The sequence below is a fragment of the Poecilia formosa genome, unplaced genomic scaffold (genome assembly GCF_000485575.1).
Source record: "Poecilia formosa unplaced genomic scaffold, Poecilia_formosa-5.1.2 Scaffold230, whole genome shotgun sequence".
Taxonomy (NCBI): Eukaryota; Metazoa; Chordata; class Actinopteri; order Cyprinodontiformes; family Poeciliidae; genus Poecilia; species Poecilia formosa.
In genome coordinates, this window is record NW_006800169.1 from 75088 (window position 1) to 97716 (window position 22629).

The window sequence follows — 22629 nt, forward strand, 5'->3', positions numbered from 1 at the left end:
TCCTTTTCGATGTCCTCCAATGTAACCTCTTCTACTCCAGGCTGATCAGACTTCATTGAGGCTTATGCTTGTTTCCGGTTCTACAATAAATCACTTGTCTAGAAACTCGGTAAAGATTTCACGTTAAGTTTCAAAAGAAATGTGCACCAAACAAGTTGAAGATCTGACTTTAAACTGCTAAGCAACTTCTCAATAGAAACTATCAACAACAGCTGCTAACAGGTTGTGATGAAAGTAGATCACTGTGCGGAGCTTTTATAATCGCTGGTGTTGTCAGAATTCTGCCTTTGAAGTTATATTGTGATGTCACAGTTTCATTTGAAATTCAGAGCGGGCATGTCTTATGGATGTTTTACTAACACAACGGATGCGCGCGCAACTTGACTGTAGCAAGGGCCAGCGAGCTTTTAAACTGTCACTGGTTTCCATAGCTACAAACCATTACCTTATTGTTTTGACGTTGGCTAGCATGTTGTCAGCGTAGCTAGCCTGGGCTACTATGACTGTTTAAAATTGAGTGATAAAATAAGACCACTACCAAATTGACATTAATGAACGGGATACTATAAATGGCTAAGAATTGTATGGTGGTTAGAATTTTATGCTCTTATTTTGAAGAATGGTATATTGTTATATGTGTGCATTGTGACATGCTGCACTTCCTTGGGTCTAGTTGTTTTGTTTTTTTTCTGAGAGAAAAAAAACGTTTTAATTTGAAGAACGTTTATATATAACTTAGAGAGAAGTGCACTAAAATAACTTTTGGGTTTTTGTTTATTTTTCAAAGCTGAGTTCACTGTTGTCGAAAAGAAAACTATCAACAGTTTATAAGAAAATGCGTAATTTTATTTCACTATGTTTTTTTGTACCTTTTCTGTCTTTACCGTGGCTTTTTTGTTTTTTTTTACTTCAGTTCTCTTGCTGTAGTTTAGGTGCAGGATTCATCTATCAAGGAAATTGTTTTGTTAACGTTTCAACAAAAATCTTTTGTTTTATTATTATTGAAAATGGACTAATATAACAGTGTATCACTTTAAGAGCTCAGGAAGTCGTCTGAGTAATGTTTGCTGTGATTGGTTCAATCTAATTTCAATCTGCCAATAGCCGTCGTTGCTGTAAGAGCACATGTTCAGTGTTAGATGAACAGAAAGTTGACGAAGTAATTGTTGGAGACCGTTCAGAGCTCTTTGTTCAAGAGATTGGGAGCGTGCAAATGAATAAATGTAAGTTTTGTTAGTATTTAAACAGGATTTGTATATCTATGCAACTTAAATACATATATATGACAATTTAAAGACTTAAGATTATGATATGTGGTTTATTTGTGGTCTCTTGCTGCCATCTGCTGGACAAATTAGAAATAACTGTTTAGAGCGAGTAAAAATATTAGCTTTTTAAAATTTGTCTTCTGTACTTCTTCTGACTATTAAAGAAAGTCTGGACCTGAAATCTCTCCTCTCATCCTTTACCGGATGCTCGTGGTGGCTGTACCTTATAGAACTAACACTATCTATAAAGGGAGCACAACAATTATAATTAAATATGTAACTGAAAATAAGCTTTTTACTGACTGGCTTAACTGATGCTAGTCAACGGAAAAAAAAACATCAAATGACAATATGTAATACTTTTCCATGTACTACAATATGTTGGATGCAGTCAAGTGATGACGTTTAGAAATATAACAGTGACGTGCGGTCTGACCTGGCTGTCATCATGGAAAAATAATATATAATAAAATATATTGCTATTTACACTCTGTGGTTTGTACTATAAAGTACCTATTTTTCATTTAGCTTAACCAATTTTGATTACTTTTTCTTCAAAATTGCTAAATTTTCGCATTTTTCCATTCAAATGCTCAGAAGCCCAGCCGGTGAGGCAGCAGTGAGCTGAGCCTCACCTGGGATTGATCAACCTCTCGCTAACTGCGCTGGCTGCCATTCTGTGAGAGCATGCTCCTCCTGTCTGTACGTCGCCAATAAAATGGCTAAAAAAACATTTAAAATATGGACTGATTTTTCATAATTTTGCTTATAATGTACATGGGTTTTTTTACTGCCACCAACTGTGTATCGTGTTTCGCTTCGCGTGCGGAGGAGCGATCATAAACGGCAGAGGACAGATCCGAGGTGAGGATCATGGCAGGGGGCGCTCATGATCCCAGATATTGTAACTCGACAATAACAGAGTAAGAGACAGTAACAGCGAGCTAGCGATACAGATAACAGTAGCTTGATTGAGATAACGGAATTACTCTACGGCGGCAGTGCCGCCCTGCATGACATGTAAAAGAATATAAAAGCTAAGATGTTGAAATAGTTTTGGAGTTGTTAGCGGTGGAATAAATTTCACTTCCTGTCACTTCTGGTTTCAGTCTCTTCAGATAAAAAACAAAAACAACAAAAACCTTTAGTGTTCTGAAGAGGCGGAGCTTACCTGGTTACTGGTGGCAGTCACACAGACCTCAGAGTCTGAAGGAAAAGTGTCAAAGCTGAACGTGTGGATGAGTGCAGAACAAACCTGCAGGTCATATTTAAGCACAAAGGTCACTGAATGCAGCTCAGTTACTTTCTCTTAGGGAATGAAATACCAAGCAAATCACTTACAGATGGGCTTGGTGGTTTATAGCCGAGAGTCAACGTGTGGATGACCTCTTTGTTGTCGTGGAAACCGGCTTTAGACTCCAAAATGTAGAGGCCTTTAGCAAGGTCCACAGTGAAGGTTTCCCGCAGAAGAAGGGTCTGAGGAAAGTTCTGGAAGGGCTGTCTGTGTGAGATGGCAGCTGTTACTTCCTGCTTGCAGGTAAACTGCAGCTAATTTGGTGACGATGATGCTGAAGTTGGCATATGATTCACAGCTTCAGGTTCCAATTCTGGCCAATACCAGCTGATCACCAATGTCTAAAGTTAAGGATATTGGTGCCAATGTATCTGTACGTTCATAGTTGGTATCTGAATATACAGAATAATCTGTACAGATGACAGATTATAGAAATCATACTTTGGGGTTTGTGAAACCTTTTTGATGACTATAGGACTGATTTTTAGGGTATTTTCTTTTGGCTTGCCACCACTTTAAATGGGGTTCATCTTAAAAAGTACAAGAGCCACACATAGAATACAACACTGTTTATGTTGCATTACAAACAAACAGAGTTATTCCACGCTCATGAGAAATTCGATAAAACACGTTTGCATTTGAGAAACTTTGATCAACTTTATGACTTACATGAGATTCAGCTGTGAAACCTGTGCATAATTATTCTATGCAAATGACTCTAGAAAATAAATACTGGTTTGCAATGTTTGGGAAATAACAGTAGCTGCATTTCCATTACAAAACTTTAATATTCCGCTAATGTCGAAATAACACAATTTCGTAACTGCTGTGTTTCCATTAAATAAAAAGCACAATTAAAATTACACATAAATGAGTTTGTTCACATGGTATATCATTAAAAATCATTCTTCGAAATCCTCCAACTTCCTGTTGTCTTCTTCGAGATTTGTGCAAGTGGCAGCATCCGGTTGTTGATCATGTGACTCGTGATGTGAAAAAAAAACGTGTTTCGTTTACAGCTTCATGAAATAAACCAATTTCAATCTGGCCCAAAAGACTTATGTTATCCTAGCAGCAAAATTTTATCAAAAAAATAAGTTTTTTTTTTTAAATTGGTGTTTCCATTAAGCAAATTAATTTTCAAATTGTTCAATTGTATGGTCAATGGAAACACAGTTATTATGTTTTGTACAATCTGTCATTTGTGTAAAGAAATTCTGCTTAAGCGTCGTTTTCAACCTGGACCTGATCTAAAGTGGTAAAACAGACTCAGAAATTTCACTTATTTCAGATTTTACAAGTTAAACGAAATAATTCTGTTTAAGATAAAACATTCAAGTGCTGAATCAGAAGCTGTCAATCAGATTCTAACTTCAGCTTCAACGTTCAGAGGGGGATTCGTCCTCCAGACTGAAACACACACCTAAATTGGAGTTGGGCTGCTTTCTGATACATCTTCCTGTCTCTCCTCAGCTCCTCCACCCATCCCTCTAACTCCACTTCCATGGTCGGACTCTTCGGCTTGGTGATGCCCATCTTTAATATCGCCTGCCTCTTCTTCAAATTCTTCAACATGTCCGTAAACAAAGACGGCTTATGAGGACGTTACACAAGCAGCAAAAAGACTGACACAATTATACTGTAAATAAATGAGGCTCTCCCAGCCCACTGTCTCCACCCACCTTATCAGCACCGCTTACAGCAGCAGTGAAGCTGACATTTTGCCTGCCACATGTGGCGCTCATCAGCAGGGCGTGGCTGGATTTAGAGCTCTCCAGAGAGACGTTCGCCTTCAGAGGAGGAGTCCAGAGTGAAGCTAAGGAGCCGTGGGCTTTCACCGCCTGCTTCTCCACCGCGCCCCAAACCCCCGCCTGGAGAGAGACACAGATTATGAGACATCAAAGTAGGGCCGGACGGTATGGCTTCAAAATAAACCTCCCCCTTTTTTTAATCCAATATTTGATTCCTGATTTTAATCTATTTATTTTGCCTCCTAACTTTTATTCATTAGAAGGGGCAATATTATGTATTTTCCAGGCACATTTTATAGCACAATCAAGTAACTGTGTTACCTCCAGTGGCTAATAAAAATGCTACACATGTCAAATATGACAAAAGAAAATTTACTTTTTAATTCAATGACTTGAAAATGGGCATCTGTCTCTTTAAAAACTGCTCTATGAAACTGTACCATCATGAAGTTATCACAATGTGACTTCTCTATTGACCTTCTAATAACGTTTTTACCAGTGTTGTTATACTGAGAAGAAGCTCCGATAATGAGCTCAGTAGGTGCACAGTTCCACCAGGTGTTTGCTAATTGCTGCTGGCTAGTCTAAAGGAGCCGAGTGGGAGAGATGTGGCGGAGGGCTGCTCTTTGAGGCAGGAGGTGGGAAGTTTGGAAACTGCAGCTTCATGTTGAAAACTTACTTGTAAGATAGTTTTCTCTTATCTGAAGTGCACTAAGATATTTGCACTAAAAAAACTGACCCAAAATACTTGGTAGGATTTTACTAGTGCCGGGAGCTTGAATTCAAATGCATGCCAAACTTTTCATATACTTATAAAACATCTTGCCATCTTGTGTTACGACCCCAATGTTAAAGGCAGGAAAATGTGAAAGATGCACATCTCTTCAAGGCACCATAAGTCACTCGGCTGTTACTGTTCAGCTCATGTGTGTTTTACCTGGATGTAGGTAGCAGCTGGTGTGTGGACCTCCAGGCGCGCTGCCTTCTCTCTGCCCCGGTCCCTGTAGAACCCATCCAGAACCAGGTTGCGGATGCTCAGCCACTTGCTGGCCGTCAGTTCCGAGGTGAGCTGCAGGGCATGGCGGTTTGGCCGGCTCAGCCTGTAGGCGGCGTAGATGTACTGTCCAGGTGTGTCCATGCTGAACGTGCCTGGACGGAAACACAGAGGTAATGGTCAGCGGGTTGGATGCAGGTGCTTAGTTGTTCCCCACATCCAAATACACACTACGGTGTCACACCTTCCCATTTCTTATGAAGGGAGTTTTCGGGGGGGCTCTTCCAATGTAACCCCGCCACCAGAGGCATCAGGCTGTTGTAGTTGATTTTTAGGTGAGTGCTGCTCTCAGAGCCGTGCTGCAGCAGGCGAGAGTGCATCAGCTGAGTCCTGTAGTTCAAGTTCTTCTCAGGCACCTGGAGGTTAAACTGGAAGGGAAAGAACATGTCACCTTTTGGAACACAATTTATAAAAAAAAAAAACTGTGGATAAAATAAGGAGTATTTACCTCCAATGTGTAACTGGTGTGGTTTTGTGTGGACTGGTTTTTGAAGGACTGACTGAGGAGCAGCGTGTATTTGTTGTTGATCTCGTCCCAGTGTTTGCCGTAGCTCAGGTCCAGGACGGATTTGATGTGGCTGGGGCTTTCTTCATGCTTCATGTGGATCTGTTCACAGACATCTAGATCACTTCTCATTGTAACACATTTCTATCAGAATGACTCAAGAATTATAAGGTTTAGCTCGCTTGGTTGTCAACATGGCTCCTCTATTAACCTTGTAACAACGTTTTTACCAGCGTTGCATTGAGAAGTAGCTCATATAGTGAGTTCAGTTGATTCATAGTTCCACCAGGTGTTTGCTAATTGCTGATGGTTAGTCTGAAGGAGCTGATTGGGGTGTTGTGGGGGAGGGCTGCTCAGTGAGGCAGAAGCTTGGAAACTGTGACTCGAAGGCGGAGCCAGGTTCACCCAGGTGTTTTACTCAGCTGAAAGGTTGGTTGCCACAAGAGATTAAAGGATTTTGTAAACATGCATGAAAGAATCAAACCAACACTTCAGGTATGTTTTTGAGGAGAGACATTATAACAGGATCTGAAGCTCAAAAAAGTAGTTTTTACCCAATTCTGCCCCTTTAAAAAGCAAAGTACATATATATGTTAAAAAAGATTTAGTTACATTAAGACTTGCTCAAGGTGCCAATAATTGTGCCAACAGTTTTTTTTAAACAGTTTGTATTTTCTCATTTTTAGTGTTACATGATGCTGTTGCCATAAAAGTTACATTCGTTTTAAGCTTCTTGCACGTCTTTCACCAGATGTCCTGCTGTGTGTTCAGTGTCACCTTGTGGTTGATGGGTTCCATGTTAGTGCAGTAGAATTCATGATCAGCTCTCATGATGTACGTGAGGTTGGAGTCCCTCCCTCTCCTCAGTCTCTGGGATGTGTAGCACTCCTGATGCAGGTTCCTGGAGTCCCCTGTGAGGACGGAGAAAACACACATTATAGAAAACTGACCATAATGACAATCATTACATATTGTGCCATAATTGTGGAGCAGGTCTGGACCATAAATTTATTATTTTTGTTAGTTTTCTTTTTTTTTTAATCCTCAACTTGTTATACAGTGGTTGGCACACTTTCGCTAATCCACTAATGTGCCAAAAGCGAAGCTAGTTTTTCATTTAGCACTTTTGTGTTTTTCCTAACGATAAGAACATTTGGCGCACCTAGCTTCCCCTGAATTCATTTTTCCAGATATATTCTGAAACGCTAATTTACTTGGCTGTTTTCTAAACCTTCAGTTGACATCTGTGTTGAAGTTTTGTTTTTGTTTTTACCGACTCTCAGGACTTCTTCCGTTAGCTAGACGTTTCTGCTCATGCTCTTATTTTGACGTGCGAAAAATCTATTTTGCAGTCCTGTTCTCTCTCTTCACATTCTCCACCCCTGATGCAGTGCATCAAAAGACATTTATTCTGTACCCATAAGCATCACTGTAGAACATAGTCAATAGTTTTATTGTAAACAGTTTAAAATCCACTGAATGTTTTGTTTATTTTACTTTCACATTAGTTCTGGCCAACAGGTAGCAACCAAAAAGTTACATGATTAAACTGCCCTACGTATTTTCTGACCAAATAACAATTAGCCAAAAATACTCAACGAATATGAAAGTAAAATTATGTGTGAAAGGTCCAAAAAGAATCACAACTATATGTTCTCAATAACAAATTTATCCCATGTATCAGGTTGAATTTAGCATGTTAGTATTAGTTTGGCTAAATGTTGTTTTAACCTACTGTTGTAGCATTAGCAGAGCTAATGTTTATGATTAGCGCTTATAACTACCTGAACTAACCCTTTAGCTGGCAGTGCCCACCACCACTTATTTATTTTTCATAGATTTTACATTTTAAGTAGTTTCTAATGCAAATCAAAATTAATTTTCACAACATACTCTACATGTAAACTGAAACCCTCATTTCAAGATGGCAGCTTGCTGCTAACACTGCGGTGGTCATAATCTGTTCTCACCTCTCAGCCCATATTTGACCCTAAGGATGGAGCTCCACAGCGCCCCCTTCTGTTCCATCAGTCCCAGCATCCTGCTGCCCACCAGTCCAGGTAAGAAAAGTTCCGCCTCCACAGAGTACTGGCTGCTGCTGCTGCTTAGGTCCTGCCGCCGCTCCAGAGCCACTAAACAACACACAGCTGCTAGTTCTGTGGCATCTGTAAAAGCAGATGGACGTTTTCAGGACCTGAAAGCAGCAGAGTGTCACCTGAGAGCGAAGCCGTCTCTCTGAACACGTTCTTCAGAGTAGCGGAGAGGCTGCTCTTCCTGCCCAATCCACGGGTAATATTAGCAGACAAAATCACGGGGCGTTGATCGGCGGCCATCTTAGCTTCCAGGTGGTAGCGCGTTCTCTCCTCTGACTGAAGGCTAGTGCTGTCCACCAAACCCTGCAGAGACAAGAAAAAAGGCTACGTTTAATCGATTCTCAACAAATATACCTCCAAACTTTTTATATAATACTTACCATGATATAAAAATGGACATTGTCAATTATAAGCTCAAGCTTCCCAGATTTTATATTCATCTCTTGATCAAACTGACCTAAAGAAAGATAGAAAGAACAAGTCTTAAGAGGCTCGATATCTGAGAAACCCCCGAATCCGTTTCATGCTTCCTCTGGATCTGACCCTGTAAGACAATGGTTTTCTGTGGGTGTTTGATTCTCAGCAGCACTCTGTGGGAGCTGAAGGCCAGGTCCAGAGACATGTCCCTGGGAATGGAGGACTGGGGCGTGGCAAGGAGGAGGTGGATGGAGGCCTCTCTGGGTAGCCAGGTCCCCCTCTAGGTTAAAACAGGACAGACAATGAATAGAGTAGCTCTTTTACGGCATAACTAAGGGTGTCCTTTACAACGCATGAAGATGACCCATCAACATTACAACTCTGTTTCACAGTTTGACACAATGCAACCACAAAGTAAACAACAGTGTAACTTGCTAAATGCAGATATTAAACATACTTTTAATTTGGCATACATTTCTGTTTTCAATAATGTTTTATTTTTGGTCGAACGTAATATTTCAATTTCAAACGTCATGTTTTTGTGAGCTATATGTGGAAAATCATAATAATTGACAGAAACAAAGGCTTTTAAACTGTTTCAGTCAGTGACAAAGTTCCTAAAATAAACGAGCTTTTCAATAATATCCTAACTTATTGAATGGGTGAGTAGTAACAGTGTATGCATACCTTGTAATGTAATGAGTAAGCAGCCTCCAGCAGGTAGTAGTGGAGGCCTCTGTCCAGCTTCAGCAGTCGGAGCGACAGATGGGCCGGTCCAGTGGGGGGCAGAGCGACACCAGAGGGAAGTGAAGGGTATGACACATTGGAGCACAGCTGCCAGCCAATCAGTTTAGACCCTGCAGGACACCATAGTTCACTTACAAAACACAACGTTAGAAAACAATGGGAGAATATTGGAAAATATGTTTTAAAAAATGCAACTTTTATATGAGTGTGGACAGTGTGAAGTAAAGATATTGTTTAGGTTTAGTTGGCTGTGGAATAGTGAGAGAAACAGCAACTTTCTGATTCAAACCGTTTATGAAGTCTATTTTGATTCAGCTGCTTCCATTTTTTTAATTCATTTCTTTTTTTTTAATCAATTTAATTCTCCTTGCATGGTATAACTTATATAATGAAATGACAATAGAGTGATATGATGGGTTCATTAACAGATTGATAGACTTATAGATATTAGTATGGATTCAGCGAAAAACTTTTTCAATTTGTATTTTCAAACTTTGATTTGAAAATACAAGTTGTGGACTTCTCTGCTGCCTTCTCTCTATGTTTTTTTCCCCCCATTGAAAGAAAATGTGTGTATCGAGTCAGAACTAACCCAGTGTCTCTTTAGTAGAGAAGGTAACACTGATGATTCATTTAGGATCATTTTAGCAAAATAGCAGAGAAAGCAGAGAAGGTAAAGCCATGACTACAAACTCACAGCTTTTCGGCGTGCAGGTGGTCTTCTGGATCCGACTCTTTGGTCCCTTCATCTCCTCCCTGTGGTCTCCGCTGAGCTGAAACACTCTGGAGCTGGACAGCATAGAGGTTGCATGTCAATTTTCAGAAACAATGGGAATGTAGCTGTGACGCTAACTGTATCAGCGCTACAACAGTGCCACCTTTAAATTTTAAATTATTTATCAATATATTTGTGTAAGCATTGAAAATAAAGACTGTTCTACTCTAGAGTTTAAAATGATGGGGCTCTCATTTTAGATTTCTCTGAGGTCTAGTAGCCATTCCCTTTAACTGTCCAGTATACGGCACGTACAAATAGTTTAGTGGCCCACTGTTGGAACTAGTAGCCTCTTTGGCATCACAGTTAGATAATAACCACACAACCACAAACCCACCATTAAGGATCACTTTGTCCTCTCACGTCATACAAAATGGTCGGCCATAATCACATCTGTGAGCATTCAGACAATGCAGTTGGGATTGTGGAATCAAAGGGGAGTGGCTTAAAACTCAGAGCCTGCTGGGAATTTTCTCTTGGCTAAGCTCTGTGTCACCATCCTCAAATATGCTGTTCAAATACATTTAGTGTTTTCTACAGACGTCATGTGTGCAAGTGGAGGGCAAAAAATGGCTGGCCAACAATGACTACCATTGGTTTTAGCTGTCAGCGTCACTCGCTAAATATTAAATGTACGTGTGATACATGAAGGAAAAAGCATCACAGTGCTTTGCTATTAATTGTCAACACTATGAGCACTAGACATCAAGGTCACGAAAAAGTTTTATTAAAACAAAAAATGGTGACGGAGAGGGGAGTGGGTTAGTTATGCTGGCTTGGCTTTGACAATCTTAACATTTTGAATCCTGATGCACTAGTGGAGCTGGTGACAGTCAGTTGCTATGGCAACAGGTCTGTGTTTAGCACAGACAGTGAGAAAAAAAGAATACAAAAGGTTTTGAGTTCTTCAATGTTTTTTCTGCTTTATTTTTCCTTTTGCTGTTTCGCACTGCACTAAATTAATAGTAGCTACATCTCCAGGTTTCTTTTTCGTAATGGAATCATTCTACCACAGCAGCGTGGCTCTGGATGGCAAGTAAAAGAATCGTCTCTTTGCTCTCCAGAGGGTTGTGTGCATGCACGAAATTCCGGATGTAAACAAAAACATGCAATGGGTCTATACAGAGGTAAACTTGTCATCTGCCATCCTCAGCATACAACTGAGACAACCAGTTCCATGATCCCATAATGGCCTTTACAATGCATTAAAAGGACATTATAGGCCTTTTAATGCAGTTTGTTGTTAGTTTTATTTCTACTCCCAAGGAAGATAGGGAACACTATATTTTTAGATCTATTTCAATTTCCTATTTTGTGTTGTTGGGACTTTCCAGCTGATCAAAGGGAATAACGGACATTCATAGATCATAAAACAAAAAAAATTCTACAAGGAGCTAGAGCTTACATGAGACACGTCGGGTCATCAAGCAATATCTTATGAAGAGTGTATGCTGCAAGTCACACTGGTAGTACTGCCCACATCTCTGTGTCCAAGCTAGCATTCCAGATCTATCTTTCAAATCTTTTCTTAATGATGCTTGTGATGCTGCTACCCAACAGATTACTCAATAGAAGAAAGCTGATGCCACAGTAGAGGACCAGATTATCTAATTACAAAGAGACAGTCAGCGTGTTTCATACAACGCCATCTTTTTATTTCTGTTGTTTCATTAAGTGCGTTTTTACAACACAAACAAGCTTGACGCGAGTTGTGACATCTTGACACATCTCCACAGATGGGCCCCCTAGCCAGCAGGGGGCCCCAAATCTGCATGTTCACCTCATCTCAGGAAAGTTCAAATCTCCTGTCTTTATCTAAAGTCATCTCATATATTTGTTACATGTTTCACATGCTTGAAAAACAAATGGTACGATTTAAATAAAACAAACTGCAAAGATTACCTGTGACTGTTTTTTGTTCTTTTACCATTATGAGGCCAATATTTGGTCATTAGTGTTTGGTCGTATTACTGGACTACAATGTCATGCATGAGGTGGCATAGCAAGCTGCAGTTAACAAGAAAAGTAAACTGGACACGTGGCATCTAAAGAAATTTAGTGGCTTGGAAAAACAGAAGGAAAAGTAAACAGAGGAAGAAAAGTGATCAAAGAATTAAGGTGATTATTGGTGATGTGGGCTGGATAAGTGGAGGAGTAACGTCTTATTTTGTTACATTTTTTGTTCAGCTAGCTAGCCTCGCAAAATTATTATTTAGCTGGCTAGACTGAAATGTTTGCTTCATGAATATGTCACATCTGTTGCAATGGGAATGACTAACTAGACTTGTCTATTTAGATCCTAGCAGGGAATTTTTATAAACACTCAGAATCTCTTTTTATTGATGTATAGAGGATTATTGTTTTCCTTTTATTATAACAGTTAAATTCACATCAAAATGTGAAATTTTCCATTTAAATGGTTAGAAATCTCATCAATGTAGTTCGATACACCGGGGGTCTAACTGTATTTAAATGATCCAAACCTAAATTTTCTAAGTGTCTGCCACTGACAGCTTGGTGTCAGATGTCACAGCAGGACTTCAAATGTCTTGTGGGCTCAGTGTCTAAGTGTGTTTGGGCTGTTTTTCTGTCAAAAGGGGGACCAACTCAAAATTAAATGAATAATAATGTGGCACAGTGTTCATTTTGTCAAGGAAGCATTTTGGTCATAGTTTTAATCAATTTACTTCTTTTTCCAGAATGAAAACAAGATCAACACTAAATAAAACCTCATGACAAAAACTGAATTTCTGCCATGTGTTTTGAAGAAACCAGACAGCAGTGGAGAGAAATCATCCAATCAGATGTCGTTTTTTTTGGGGGGGTGGGGGGGATGAGACAAGTTGGATAAATAAACACTTAGACTTACATGTACATCTTAAGAGTTGTTTATTTTTTTAACTTTATTGACAAAAGCAAACCCAAATAAAGTTGGCTCAAATAAGAAAAGCTAGCCTACAGCGGCATTAAACGCCAACGCTTACCTGACAGAGATAACGTCCATGAAGTCCTGCGGTGTGTTCAGGGTGACTCGGACTTCCCGGCCCTCTTGCAGCTGGAAGCTCCCATCCAGGCTGGGGGAGCTCCTGAGCTCGGCGAGCCATTCAACCGCGGCCTGACCTGGAGCACCGTCCACCCCCATCCTGGCTGACAAGCCCACATAAGCACTGGGAACAAAGACACCAGTTACACTCTGCTGATAGACTAACCATGTGGCCGCTGTTAAGACTGTAAACTCGGCACTACTTGGGACGGACGTATCCATTCAGGGAAAAGTGAGAAGTGTCCCTGTAGTTAACTCTGCCTTTCAGGTGCAGTGAAAGGAGAGAGGTCATATTGATGCCCAGGTTGATGGGGACGCCAGACAGGGAGGGCAATCGCAGTTCCTCAGCCATCAGCACACCCCTGTGGCTCAGATGAACCTCATGACCCTGCAGGACAAAGCAGAAGGAAGGAAAAACGGTGGGGGTGATGGGCTGCAAACAGACCTCGGAGTATCAGTATCAGTCCTCTTCGACTGAAATGGTTTTACTGACAATTCAATCAGCTTGTGGGCACTGCAGCCATTGGTCAACTGAGTTTACAGAGAATTTAGTTGAGTAAAGTCAGAAGTAAAAGAGGAAAGAATTTTCAGAATCACTTTGCATCTTTGTTTACTTCAAACCTGTCCTCTATGGCAAGGGTCTCCATAAGTTATAATCTAAAGAGCCGTTTTTTTCCCTCCAATTCCAGTTAAATAAAACTCGATTAGAGCCATAAATATTACATAACATGGAAAAAAAAGGCAATGTATAATACAAAAAAAAAAAAAATAGAGTATAGGAATTTTCAAATGAACCACAAAAATATTTCTATTTATAAGTTTTAAATTAAGGAAGAACATAAAACTTTTGCTAAAAGAGGATGTCTGTGTTTTTCTTTGATAGGATGCAAATATTAGTTGGAAATGATGCAGAAAAAGCAGATTTGCTAAAATAATGGCAAGAAAAATAGATGTAAACAAATATTACTGGTACTGTCATTTTTTGTGCAAAAGCTGCTAAAAACACCTTTTGTAATACATATAAAAAAATAGAAAAAAATAAATAAATAAAAATAAACAATAGTTTGTTGTTTATCATGTTTAGCCAAATATTTTAGGAGCCATTACAGAAGGTCCAGTTACTCTGTAGAGGCAAGTAATAATATGAATTTATATATTTGCAATAAACAGACAAATATTGACTTTTGTTATTTGAAAATATACCAATTAAGTTTGAACAGTCAAAGATCATAATTAGGATATGCAATTTATGCAAAGATAATGTCTCACTAGTTACTATGTGTTAAATCTTAATGGGTTGCATCTTCTTCCAGCTGTTTCCATCCCATTGTTATTAGCATTAACACAATGATCGGCCTTTGTAGAAGAGCTTACGTTTGTATTGGTATTAGGTTTTTGTTTTTATTTACTTTTTATCTCCATTTCATCTGGAAAAAAATAAGATTTTTGATGAAAGCTATAACAAAAAGTGTTAATTTTCATCCCTATAAGCTGGATGTTACCTTGAGCAGTTTGACAGCCAGCCCAGCCAGGCTGAGGGAACCTTGATGGATTTGGTCAGAGACGTCGTCACATGTGAACACACTGAGCTCGTTCCCGAAGATCTTCACAGAAACCCGACACCTCGGCTTTTCCTCGTCTGCTTTCCTTCTTCCAAACAACTGCAAAGACATTTAAAAAACAAACAAACAAACAAACACAAATGCATCAAAAACATGCAGAATTTTTTATAAATCTCTTAATTAGAAATGATCAATACTTTTATTGGAAGTTGACTAAATTTGGAATGTGAATATGATCTGCTTGTAAGTCCATTGTAAGACTCAGACATAAATTTACAACCCCACAAATGTCAAGAGTGTGTCCATGTTGCTCTGCAATGAACTGGCAACCTGTCCAGGATGAACCACACCGCTCTCCCAGTGACCACTGGAGATGAAAACCAGTACCCCCGACCCAACCCGACCCGACGAGGATGACTGGGTATAGACAATGGATGGCTGGATGTTTCTTTAGCTCATTGTTAAACTCTTCTTAATTTCTAAATAGAATACTGAATTAAAACATATACAGAATGTGTCCGTTAAAACAAACTGCTAAAGGAATTTTTGCCTCTGGCTGTCTGGGCACCGCTGGTCGGCCAAACCCGTCATCTTGGCGGATAAATTAACTCCAGACTCCAACAGGGGGTCTCCCATGACCGGCTCCCTTCAGGTCCTTCCACCATGTTTCTGCTGGATTGAGGTCAGGATGTTGGTCTTTGACTTGGCCATTCCACAACATTAACTTTATTCTTCTCCGGCCATTCTTTGGTTGAATGACTTGTAATGCTTTGGGTCATTGTTTTGCTGTCTGACCCATTTTCTCTCGAGATGAACGTCAGACAGATGTCCTGACAGTTTCTCTTTACCATTCGCTGGCGTGATGCAAAATGTATCATTGCTTTACAACCACGAATATCCTGCAGCAAAACAGGCCTGTGATGCTGGCACCACAATATTTACACTACGTGATTAGGAGAATGGAGATATTTTTATTCTTTTTTAAGGACAACTCCTTGTTATTTTAACAAAAATATACATCAGTTGGTTTCATCTGTTCTCAAAGCAGCTTTTTATCTGAGAGAGCAGCATCTCATGCAACCTGTCATCCACACAAATCTTGTTATTGTTTTACAAAGAGTGGAGGGAATGTGTGATAGAACTCTTAAGGCAGATTGAGGATGGTGGGTATGACTGTTAGACGTTTTGTTGTTTTTCTTTGTTTTGTTTCAGCCACATTGGAGGTTTTCATGAATGGCCTATTTAAAGGCGTTTTGCACAGCTGGTTGACAGGGGAGATTCAAGGATTTCTCAAACATGCATGAAAGAATCAAAGTGGGATTTGAGATATGTTTTTGATTAGGGAGTAACATTATAACATGATGTAAAGCTAAAAAAAAAAAAGTCAATTTTTCGTAATACTGACTTTTTAAGGTCAAGCCAAATTGGATCCAAACTTTTAGCAGGCCTCTAAAAGACATTATTTACTTTCTTACTTTAAGTTCATGAGGTTTTTGTCAGACATTTTCTTCATGATTTTCTTTATTTTATTTTTAGTCAGCAGTGCTTCCAGTCTCTTTTATTATTGTTGAGTTATGAACGTTGACCTTAACTGTGACGAGGGACGATTGTAATGCTTTAGATGTCCCGGGTTCTCTTGTTTTCTCTGGCTGAATCCATGATGCCTACTTTTGGAAGATCGACCTCTCCATGGGAGGTTCTTCACTGTTCCATGTTTTCTCCATTTATAGATAATAGATCGCACTTCATTTGCTGGAGACCCGAAGTCTTATCAATGCTTTTTAACCTTCTCCAGACAGACAGATGTTGATGACTTTGTTTCTTTTCTGTTTTAGAATTTCTTTACACTGGGCCCTGATCTCCTAGCCTACTTCATGTTGTCAGATGGGTTCTATTTGAGTGATTTCTTTGCACTAAAGGTCTGGCACTAGTCAGGACTGGGTGTACCCTTTGAGACTGGACCAAAAACTTTTTTTTTTTTTAATTACATTTACTTTTTAATTTTTTCCATATAGAGTCAGGTCGGTTTTGATAGCTTTTTCCATTTAGAAATGAAATAATCACAAAACTCAGGTTGTTGTTGTCAGATGTTATGAGTAGCTGAATAGTTTGGGACACCAGGTGGATCTGTTGCTGTAGGGATTTGGTGCAGCTTTAAAAGCTTCCTCGGCTCCCTGCAGAGTCTGCTATCTAAATGTCAGAACTTATCAGCTCTGTTTCCTACCATAGCCCTGGCCTGGCGCAGATAACCCTCGGTGTCGGACAAACACGTTTCTTTCTCTCTTCTGTTTCCGTCATCTGCTCTTCTTCTCCTCCTCGTCTCTTGTTTTCCACTTTTAGCAGTTGGCTCGCCCTCCGTCTTCTGACCAAAGGCGCTCCTCAGAAGTGGCTCAAAGTTCTCCATATGTAAGTCCACCTGAAGGAAGAAAGAAAATGTGGCCCACTCAATATTGCGTTTACTTTAGCGCTACGGATTATTAATAATATGCTGCTTGTGAAACTCGCCTCCAGAAGGTTGTGAGCTCTGCCATGCAGATACATTGTCAGGTTGGCTGAGATCGATCTGGGCAGAAAGGACTTCGGAGAGAAAATCAGGGATGTTTCTAGATTCTTTATTCCAAAGCCTGAAATGGAGAAGAAACAGGCATTACACCATTAATAACACATGCTAATTTTTAAGACTTTTTCTTTTTTCTAAACTATTTCTTAGTATCACAAAATATACAATGACCATGCTAAGAGTAAGAATTCAGAAAAGCTTTATACCTTATTTAAAGCAGGAAAGTCATTTTTAAACATTGTTTTCTGACTAAGAGCCTTTCGTTAAAAGGAAAAGTCCAATCCTATACACTGAGAAATCAGACAAATGCTAAATGGTTTAAACAGAAACGTTAACGGAAACCTTCCAATATGGATGTGAGGTCCTGAGAAGTATAGAAAAGAATAGAGTAAGCACTCTTACTTCCTCAAAAATTCTTCTACACAGGAAAAGTGAGCTGGTTTGTGAAACTTAAGGAGGGCAGATTTTTCTCTTTAGTTACCAAAAGTCTTGTTAATGTTAGGATCTGTGTAGTTTTTCTGTTAGTCCAGTTTCCCCTGTGAATCTGTCTTCCCTGTTGATTGCTCCCAGCTGTATCCCGTTCCCTGATTACCTTCCCTGTGTATTTAACCCCACCTGTTGTCTTTGTCTGTGTCGGATCCTCGTCGTGTGTGATGTCATCAGTCTGTTCCCTGTACCGTCTCTGTTGGACTTTTCATTAAAATTAATTATTTTCATCATCATCCTGGCCTACCTGCGTCTCACCTCACCCAAACCGGAATCATGACAGTTAAAACACTTTCCACCCCTTTAATTTGAAACAACTGCATCTCTGCACAACCTGGGGGTTCATTGAGAATATCCACTTCACTGGAAGAAGCAACCCAAGGATGAGGGAAAAGGACGAAACATTTCATGCCATGTAGTGGCATCAGCGTTGGTTGTAGCAAAAAGTTCCTCCATTTAGAAAATGTGTTATTTCACCAAACTTTTTACTTTTGTGCGTCAGATGTCAGCATCATCTGCTGACATTCATGGAAAGTATATGAAGATTTTTTCTCTATAACAAGGTTTTATAATGAACTCACAATATGTGGAAAGTGAGACTTTAAACTACTTCCATTCACTACAGCAACGTTTTATAAAACTTCTCCATGGGATAAGAGTTAGGCTGCATAATATATCACAAACATATCATGTTCATGTGTGCAATATTTACATCGCAATGATTGTTGGCTAATATATCCCCAAGTATTAGCCAGAATTTTACATGCTAATATAGCATTTAGCTAATAGGACCAGAGGCTGCTGTCACTTATGAGATTGCCCAAAATACTGAAGGTCACTGATGGTAGGGTTAACTTAACCCTCACTGCAACATTTGCCAGTTCAGATTTTTGATGTAAAATTAGAGAAAAGGAGGAGTTTTTGTACGTGGTGTCTCTCTTTTGCAACTCTTCTGTTTTTCTTAACGTCACACTTGGAAAAGAGTTACAAGCCAAACACAAGCAACCAAAAGGGACCGTTGTAAAAACAATGATGCTAAGATTAGCATCCACAATAAATATGCTCTCCCTCCTTTTACCTGAAACAAAAGTATGATCTGAATATGAGGAATATTTCCAAAACTCTGCCTCAAAATCTCTGCTTATAATGTCATCAGGCAGAAGCTGAATTAATGTCTGCTTCACGGGGTCCTCACTCCGCAGGATATTAGTGAGATGACTCCACACAAAGGACCCCACTGGAAAGACAAAAGAAGAAAGGGAAATTATTTCCAAAAAAATATAACGCAAAAAAGGTCCAAGGAGATAGTCTTGCCTGTACAGTCCTACTAAAAACTAATCTGAATAAATTCTCAACTTAAAACAAGTATTTATGATATGTTTAAAGACAATATTAAACTCCGAATTGTTATTTAGACTTGTGCTACATATTCTGGGTGTCTTGTCCAAGCACAGATCGGACCTTGGCTGGAGGTCTCGTTCTTCAGTGTTGTCTTCACCACTTCAAACACTTCCTGGTCGGGGCAGAGCATGAGCTGCTGGTATGCAGCGATCCTGACCTCAAGATCCTCCCGGGAACATCTGTACAGCTGCAACAGCACCGACCGCTGAGAGAAGGAAACCGCTTTCAGTAACTGATTACGATCTGACCACTTCACCTCAACCCAGAGCGCATAGCAAAGCAATTATCACTACATTTAAACATGCCTTAATGGGGATTTGATTTTGTTATGTTCTAACTTAGACTATTAAGTCAGTGAATACTTAATTAATCTAATTGGGGCAAAGACTATATTTTAAAGTGTTTGCTAGTTTTTACATCTTGGTTCTGACTTGACTATGGTTTTAGTCAGTGGTGGACAAAGTATTCAACTCTAGTACATGAGTAAAAGTATTGACAGTCATGGTTAAATGTTACTCAACTACAAGTAAAAGCGTACTCAACTCAAAGTACTTACTTTTGAAAATATCTAAGTATTCAAAAGCATAATTCGTATATTCCAATAGCAGTACATTGCTGGGATTGTTTTCGTAATGTTTTTACAGAACCTTTTAACTGGCTGAAACCACCTCATGATGTATTGACATGTTGAACCACTCTGTTACAAACGTCTACACCACTTAAACTTCAGGAAAAATAAATATTTAAAACGTCTCTCCAAAAGGATAAAAACAGGAGAAGCTATGTTTTCCCAACAGACAGCAACATTGGTAACTATAAATAATGCCATACTAAACAGAGAAGCTTACAAACATAAAACACCGAGCTAAAATGAGGTCATCTAGTCCACTTGAGTTTCTCTCCATCATTGAGTTAGTTAGGCTAAAAGCGGCAGCTCAGCACAAGACACTTGGCGAGGATGACCTAATTCCAAATATCAGCTGTGAGCGCGACTGTGATTGGTTCCCCATCTTGTGAAGAGCATAGCGTGTGGCCAATTGAATTTCAGTAAATAAAAAAAGCAACAGCATACTACAAAACTATGCGGAGCCAAAAGGAAGTAAGACGGCGTATTATTTTAAAAAGGAGTAAATATCCGGAGGGGGATTAAATTTTTTTTTAAAAACTCAGACATTTTCTACAAAAGAAACGTTGACATTTCAAAAACATTTGGAAATTTCTGAGTTTGAAAAGTCAAAAGTTTTATAGAAAAGAATCACATTTTGAGATTGATCTTTTTATAGAAGGAATTTTCTGTATTTCAAAAGTCAAAACTGTTCAAATTTTGAAAATAAGAAATGTCCTAGTTTTTCTAGAAAATTTCAGAAATTAATTTAAAAATTTCTGAGTTTTTGTCAGAAATGTACTTTTCCTTTTCTTTTTTTTTCTAGTAGCTTTTATATGTTGTTGTATTTTTGAAATATAGTGGTGTTGAAGTCATAAGTTTCCCAAGAAAATAAATACTCAAATAAAGTAAAGATACTCAAAAAATCCTAGTAAATGTACTCCATTACTGTCCACCACTGGTTTTAAGAATCAACTCACGTCAGCTGAGCATGGAAAGCGTCTGAAAGCTTGGACTGCGGCGACTTTGAGCTCCAGCTCAGTTTGGTGGCCCAGCAGGCAGCGACTCAACAGAGGAATAAAGGATGCTGCATTCACACCACTGTTTCCAACGGATTTCAATGCATAAATAAGCTGGAAGACACACAATTATATCTGCAAATGGGCAGTCAAGTATTTCACAATCCATTTCAAAGACATGGTTTGTGCATTAAAGGGCACTGACTTCAGCTTGAAGACGTCGTACCTCTCTGATTTGATGAGGTTCCTTTTCCCCACACCCTGCATTCAGGGTTTCCTGAATTGTCTGCATGAAAAACTGAACCTGAGGTGTTTCACCGCAGGAAGCTTGAAACCTTTGGCACATCTGATAGATGAGAGATGATCCAGCCAGCATCGCTTTGGCCCGTAGCTCTTGACGCACCAAAAAACCCTTAAAAAGAATCAACATCTCAGTTTTTAAGTGATATATTGCATGGATGAACTCAGCGGTTGCTGTGAACAGGTCTTACGTTGATGGAGCCAATGATCTGAGGTGATGGGTGTGGGATGAGGGCTAAGGTGGTCAGGAAAGAGTTAACCTGCCCTTCCTCCAGTTCATTATTCAGCACCAGCTCAGTCAGCAGCAGAATGCAGTTTTCAGATCCACATGCTGGCAATGCCTCCAGTAGTGGTTGCCTGTCAACAATAGCTAACATCAGTATCCATCTGTATGACCTTTAACCTCTGAAGTAAGAAAATCTGTTTTGAACCAATGAGCTTCAAACAGCTGTGTTTCCATTAACCAGAAAACTGTGCAAATTGAAATTTCAAACATGCCAATTAAAAAGAAAAAAAAAATCACATTTTTGGATAAAACAGGTTGTTTTTCGGTTATACCAAAGTAGATGTGTTTCACAGAACTGCAATGGGAAAACTTTTTTTTCGCATCACAGGAGTCACGTGATCAACAGCTGGATTGGCGGAAATGACAAAGAAGACAACAGGAAGTAGATGGAAGATGATAGTTTGTTTTTTTCTGGCTCCACCAGAGCTCACAGCATCACAAAAAAGTGTCATTGGAACGTGTTGAATCCATAACTCTTCTGTAAAATTGTCGACTACAATTTCCCCAAAATGCCAGATATGTAGCCACTACCAAATATAAGGGGCTACATACAAACATGAGTGATCCTGAATTATAAATATTGTTTACATCCGTCGCTGCCAATATTCTTAATGATTTTTTTGCAGGAACAAACGTATTCACATGTGATTTTTATTTCATTTCTTATTTAATGGAAACGCCGCAACTGCAAAGTTGTGTTTTTTCGACATTAGCAGAATATAGACAAAGATTTGTGCACATTTGTAATGCACACAGCTAATACTGTTAATTATATTTTTAAAGGACAAAAACACAGAAATTAATAAGTTATGAAATCTGTCATATGTGATAAAAGAAGTAAGTATGAGCAGATTGTTCTGATGCTTTCCATTCGCCCAAAGAGTCTCAAGTTGTTCTGGTGTTTGTAACAACAGCAGAACAACCTGATTATGTTTCACCTGAGTTTCCCATGACCAGCTTTACTGGATGTGAGATCACAGTTTATAAGATATATGAGTTGATACAATAAACACATCACAATTTGACACTCTATTTTATATGCCATAGATGGACGCCATAGATGGACTGAACTAGCTGATATTTATTTGCATTGACAATATGGCTTCCTAATCACTGGTAGAGTTCAGCAGATGTCTCATTTTTGACACTGTAAACTAAAGCACTGATCAAGATACACGAATATAGCCGTTATGGACCAACTGACCAGTCATTTCTGCACTTGAAAGAAGATTCTTGCCAAAGTGTTTTGAGTTGAGGAAGAGTCATGTCTTTGAGCTGGAACACCAGCTCCAGGAAGTCCTGGGAAATCTAGAAGAAGATTAGACACATTGTTAAATTGATGTTGTTTCCATCACATGATTGATGTTACTTTATAAGCATTTGTTCCGAAAACATAAAACATCCCTTACGAATATACAGTCAGAAAGACTGTCAGACTGAGTATGATTACCTTCCCAGGAGACT

The 22629-nt window shown here is 39.2% G+C and overlaps 1 protein-coding gene across 1 annotated transcript in view; it reads right to left on the bottom strand.

Moving 5' to 3' along the window:
• Positions 1–22629, bottom strand: part of LOC103149552 (apolipophorins) — a 30699-nt gene that overhangs the window by 3181 nt on the left and 4889 nt on the right. Inside the window, exons 9-33 of the mRNA XM_007568768.2 lie at positions 22370–22473; positions 21071–21236; positions 20806–20991; positions 20541–20693; positions 19017–19161; positions 18634–18792; positions 17015–17133; positions 16734–16925; positions 14450–14608; positions 13151–13335; positions 12889–13071; positions 9827–9918; positions 9070–9239; positions 8509–8662; positions 8346–8422; positions 8088–8268; positions 7843–8004; positions 6650–6783; positions 5816–5974; positions 5552–5735; positions 5251–5462; positions 4245–4433; positions 3986–4128; positions 2610–2769; positions 2440–2523 (exon numbers count right to left, since the gene is read on the bottom strand). Of these exons, the coding sequence (XP_007568830.2) occupies positions 2440–2523; positions 2610–2769; positions 3986–4128; positions 4245–4433; positions 5251–5462; positions 5552–5735; positions 5816–5974; positions 6650–6783; positions 7843–8004; positions 8088–8268; positions 8346–8422; positions 8509–8662; positions 9070–9239; positions 9827–9918; positions 12889–13071; positions 13151–13335; positions 14450–14608; positions 16734–16925; positions 17015–17133; positions 18634–18792; positions 19017–19161; positions 20541–20693; positions 20806–20991; positions 21071–21236; positions 22370–22473 (3852 nt within the window). The remainder of the gene's footprint in view (positions 1–2439; positions 2524–2609; positions 2770–3985; positions 4129–4244; positions 4434–5250; positions 5463–5551; positions 5736–5815; positions 5975–6649; positions 6784–7842; positions 8005–8087; positions 8269–8345; positions 8423–8508; positions 8663–9069; positions 9240–9826; positions 9919–12888; positions 13072–13150; positions 13336–14449; positions 14609–16733; positions 16926–17014; positions 17134–18633; positions 18793–19016; positions 19162–20540; positions 20694–20805; positions 20992–21070; positions 21237–22369; positions 22474–22629) is intronic.